Genomic DNA, 5,043 nt, shown 5'->3' with positions numbered 1-5,043 from the left:
CATGTAGAGATCAGAAACGCATGTGCAAACATCTTAACGTCAATTGCATTAAAAATGAATTTTTCTGTATGAAACTGTGTATTTAATAATGAAATGGAGATCTTTTTTAAAGGTTAAAACTTCACTTAATTTTATATCTTATAGGGTTTATACTGAGTAAAATATTGTATAAATGAACAGTTCAACTGTAAACCTAAAAATTTACAGCCAATTTTGAAAAAGATGCATCTTAGCTCAGAAAATTGTTATTGAATATTTCAATGCTGTTGTAATGAAATGCTTCTTCTAAGTATGTGGTTATTAAATAAATAATAAACTGAAAAAAATAAGTACTCTTAAAAATAAGTACTCTGACAATGTGAGAGATAAATAATGCCTAGCTAGTTTTGAAAACCAGAGGGAACCATATTGCTCCTACAACTTACTGACAAATTATACATAGCAGAACAAGAAATATATGTCTATGTAAGCTTTATCTGAGAACAAGTGGTCTTTGCCCAAGATTTATCTATGTGGCACACAGTAATAAAAAGTATCAGACTGGTGGAACTAACCTTCTTGGATGTTTAACAGACATACTTTGAGGCCTATACTAATTTGGTAAGAGGGACATAAAGGACAGTTTCTAGGTCGATTAAGTTCCAGGGGACTATGAGCATCTCTCAAAATTTCCTGAAACTGTGGTGAGTCTTCTGTCCTCTTGATCAAGGAGGCTGAGGAGACCCCACCAGATGGACTTAAACCAGTGTCCAGTCTACAAAGAGGGGGGTCAACAAAGAGGAATCGTTTCATCCATGCTTCCAAGTGAAGCCAACCATGGTCAAGCAGGACCTTTGACTTATCTTCACATAGGTGGAACTTGTAAAAGAAAGGAGCCAGGGGCTCCTCCCAAGCCCATGTGACCCCTGATGAACAGGTCCTCAAACAACCTCAAGAGTAAAAATAAATTGGTTTATCAGGGCCAACTCTATGGCCTTAAACATCCAAAAGGAAAGTATAACCAAAGATTAAAGGGGTCAATATAATTTAAGAGTCCATATTTATAGCTAAAAGCTATATAATAAGCAACAATGCCAGATAGGAGATACTTTCTTCTAGTTACCTGTTCCACACTAATTACCTGCTCCACACTAGTTACCTGCTCCACCCTAGTTACCTGTTCCACACTAGTTACCTGCTCCACCCTAGTTACCTGTTCCAACTAGTTATCTATTCCACACTAGTTACCTGCTCCACCCTAGTTACCTGTTCCACACTAGTTACCTGCTCCACACTAGTTACCTGCTCTACCCTAGTTACCTGTTCCACACTAGTTACCTGCTCCACACTAGTTACCTGTTCCACACTAGTTACCTGTTCCACACTAGTTACCTGCTCCACCCTAGTTACCTGTTCCACACTAGTTACCTGCTCCACACTAGTTACTTGCTCCACACTAGTTACCTGCTCCTCACTAGTTACCTGCTCCACCCTAGTTACCTACCTGCTCCACACTAGTTACCTGTTTCCGGTAGTGTGTTGACACTGCACGTGCTTTCATTGCCTTCACCAGCTGACGTTGAGGCTCGTACTTCAAAGATATATGATGTGTTTGCAAGAAGTTTTGTGAATGTATACATGTGATCCTGGGGAGGGACTTTCGTAGAATTCCTATCAACTGTTATCATATAATGTGTAATTATTCCATTTGCTTTTTTGGGTGGATCCCACATCACTAATATTGACTGCCAGTTACTTGCCGAGCACTGTATATTCTGTACAACATCTGGAACTTAAGAGAAAAACATTTGCTTAAAGTTAAATTTATTCATGCATAATAAATTATTGAATTATGCAATCAAGAGATACAATTATACTTATGACAAAAGAAAAAAATGAAAAATTAATATATGAACTCTTCCAATGTGTGTTCAACAAGTTCTTAACATAAATGGCTGCTGACCCTTTTTTCTTTCCTGTGTTTATTAATGAGTAGAACATTGAAATGTCATGGAATGCTTCCTAGGCTCAACCAGCCATCACATTACCACAGCCTCCAAAAATTAGTGACTTCAATCCAGACAGACACTGAGACCTGTTTACTTAATCAGGGTACAATCTTCTTGATATTTACTGGTTTTTATACAAAACTGCCCAACATGGCTGTTCTGGGTCTGGTACTACTGGAAGCCCATAAACAACTTAGGGGCTTTTTATTAGGGTTCTTTGGAAGAAAATTGACTATTTTAGAAGTCATTGGGGGATTGTTTAAGGAGTACCAGTTTTTTTCCACTACAACGTCTCTCAATTTACTTGAAAATAACTTATTTTCTCAGGGCTCCACTCTATCTATTTGACCTGAAGGAGGAGTTATACCCCAGTCCATGAAAGTGATCGCACATTAGAGACATTACTTTCCCTGGAAATATCCAGTAATATCCTCTATTGTTAGTATTAATAGCATAACTTTTATTGTTATAGTAAATAATCATGGAAAAATGTCATATAGTCAATTCATACTCTCTGAACTGTACACGGTGACACAAAAAGCTATTGCTATTATGTAACATGAGTTAAAGAAGGTCCAAGTAATCTGTCACATCTCAACATTTGTTCTCTAGGTCTTAATTTATCTCTTACAAACTTTTCTTTCTCTGAGATGAAGACATCAGTATAGAGAGAGAATACTAAGGAATATTTGGCATATAAAATCAAAGAAAAGATCATTTTTAGGATGATCAAATCTCTGACAATTAAATATTACAAACTGTGTTCACTTCCTTATTTTAACAAAATGTAAATTTTTTCATAAAAGAACCTAAGACAGCCAGCCATGGTGATGCACGCCTTTAATCCCAACACTTGGGAGGCAGAGGCAGACAGATCTCTGAGTTCGAGGCCAGCCTGGTCTATATAGCGAGTTCCAGGCCAGCTGGGGCTACAGGGAGACCCTGTCTCAAAAAGACCAACACACACAAAAAAACTTAAGACATTAAGACAGTTGACAGTTGCTTAGGATTAGTTGATTAGTTTATAAACTTGAATTTTGTGACTAGTTCACTGACTTTATGAACCCCAAATAGATAATAAACCAATGAGAAAACAGAAAAAGTTTATAATATTTTACCAATCAGAGCATTACATTTGTGACATAATTGGTAAACATTTTTAACTGTTTGATATTGATTATTGATAAATATACTTTTAAGTTATTTTTAGTCTTATTTTATGAGTATGAGTGTTCTGCTAGCATGTATGTAAGTGCACCCATGTTGTGCCATGCACATAGAGGACAGAAGATGTCATCGGGTCCCCTGGAACTGGAGTTATAGATGTTTGTTAGCTGCCATGTAGGTACTGGCATTCAAACTCAGGTATTCTGTTCCCTGAGCCATCTTAGCCCAATAACATACTTAAATTTTTATTTATCATTTGTAAATATTGTTAAATGTTTTACAGGTTGAAAATTGTTGGATATTTTCACTCAAGATGCTGTACACTTCCTGAAATCATCCCTCTCTTAGCAGCCACAGGGTGATGGTCTAGTTCCTCACTAAGTTTTAGAAGCTCTTTCTTCCTGTTCTGGCTGGATTGTGGTTTCTTCATCTATAGCAAGGGAGTATGTAATGTTTTCACAGCATTTATTATATATCAATCACTCTAATAAATTATAATTTACTTGGATCTTTCCAAATATTTTGGATCACACAGCCTCATGAGATGTTTAGGGCTCATGTGAGTTTCTCTTCAGATAAAGATATTGGGGCTTAGAGGCTTATGAGCCTTGGCCAAGGTTGTACAATCAGCAAGTTGTGGAGCTTAGATTCAAATCCAGACACAGACTATATAGCTTCAGCTTTTTATCCACTCTGAGTACTATGGGTTGGACTTGCTTATAGGCATGAAACCAGAAAAAAAAATCTCGTGTTCATAAATGAATGGGAAAATTATTAATTCAGCATCAGTGGCCTCCAATCTCAATGTAGAGATTCATTAATAAAAGGCAAGCATTCAAAGTTACTGAGAGTTGACTAGAGAAGTAATTTTAATCATTCAATAATCATTGTTAAAAAGAAGAAGATGGGTGTCTTTACATACACGACCTAGTTATGAAAAGGAAAAGTGGGTGTTTGAACCAACATTAAGTAAGTGAATAGGAAAACTATTCAGTACCCATACAAAGGCAAGATGTGGCCTATAGAGATCTGCTACAGTTGGTCAGTGACTGGGGAACCAGGCCACTGACATGTTATAGTCCCTTATGCTACAAGACACTGTTTGAAGCAGAGCACTTATTCAGTGAGTCCTGCTCTTCGAATCTAAAAGCTCACCTTCCTGAAGAAAAATTATTTTTTTGATTCATGAAAACATAATTCATCATGTTAGAAGTGACTTCTAGTTCACTTCCTCCTTTTTTCCAAGCCCCACAGGTAATCCTAAGAATTAGGTCATTTTCACAGATGTCTAGAATCCTACCTTGTTACAAAACTAGTCTTTTTTTTTTTTTTTTTTTGCTTTCTCTCTTCTAAAGGAAAAAGTGCTTAAATATGTGTGTATCAACCCACATATGATTCTAGGTAAGACCCAGCCTAAGTTTAAGTACTGGAATGCAATTTCCCTTTGAGAAAGTAATAAATCGCACTTTAATACACAGAGGAGGAAAGTAAAAGTGTTAAACATGAGAAGAAACATTTCAGGTTCAGAAATTGTATCTAACCTGCCTCTCGGGTTGTAAATGTCACTATATTACTGAATTGATTGCCATTTCCAACTTTGGTAAATGCGGACAGACTAATAGAGTAGGTGCTGATGGGTTCCAGTCCAACAAGTTTGGCTTCAGTCTGAAAACCTGAAATATTCTGAAAAGCAAAAGATCCTCAGTCACAAGGTATCTTAATTCATATATATAATTCATATATATATATATATATACCATGTATATTTCAGTACCATAAATATATTCCTTCTATATTACACCTATGACTTAATGGGTATTTATAATTAGAGCAAGGATTAATATTTTGTGTCTTAGGGTATTTAATGAATTGGGCACTATCTCATAAT

General features: G+C 36.2%; 1 protein-coding gene across 1 annotated transcript in view; it reads right to left on the bottom strand.

Moving 5' to 3' along the window:
- Positions 1-5,043, bottom strand: part of Ptprq (protein tyrosine phosphatase receptor type Q) — a 227,017-nt gene that overhangs the window by 147,943 nt on the left and 74,031 nt on the right. Inside the window, exons 24-25 of the mRNA XM_008852127.2 lie at positions 4,697-4,838; positions 1,502-1,771 (exon numbers count right to left, since the gene is read on the bottom strand). Of these exons, the coding sequence (XP_008850349.1) occupies positions 1,502-1,771; positions 4,697-4,838 (412 nt within the window). The remainder of the gene's footprint in view (positions 1-1,501; positions 1,772-4,696; positions 4,839-5,043) is intronic.

This window comes from Nannospalax galili, unplaced genomic scaffold (genome assembly GCF_000622305.1).
Source record: "Nannospalax galili isolate Female #2095 unplaced genomic scaffold, S.galili_v1.0 scaffold390, whole genome shotgun sequence".
Classification (NCBI taxonomy): Eukaryota; Metazoa; Chordata; class Mammalia; order Rodentia; family Spalacidae; genus Nannospalax; species Nannospalax galili.
This window is presented reverse-complemented; position numbering and strand designations above follow the sequence as displayed.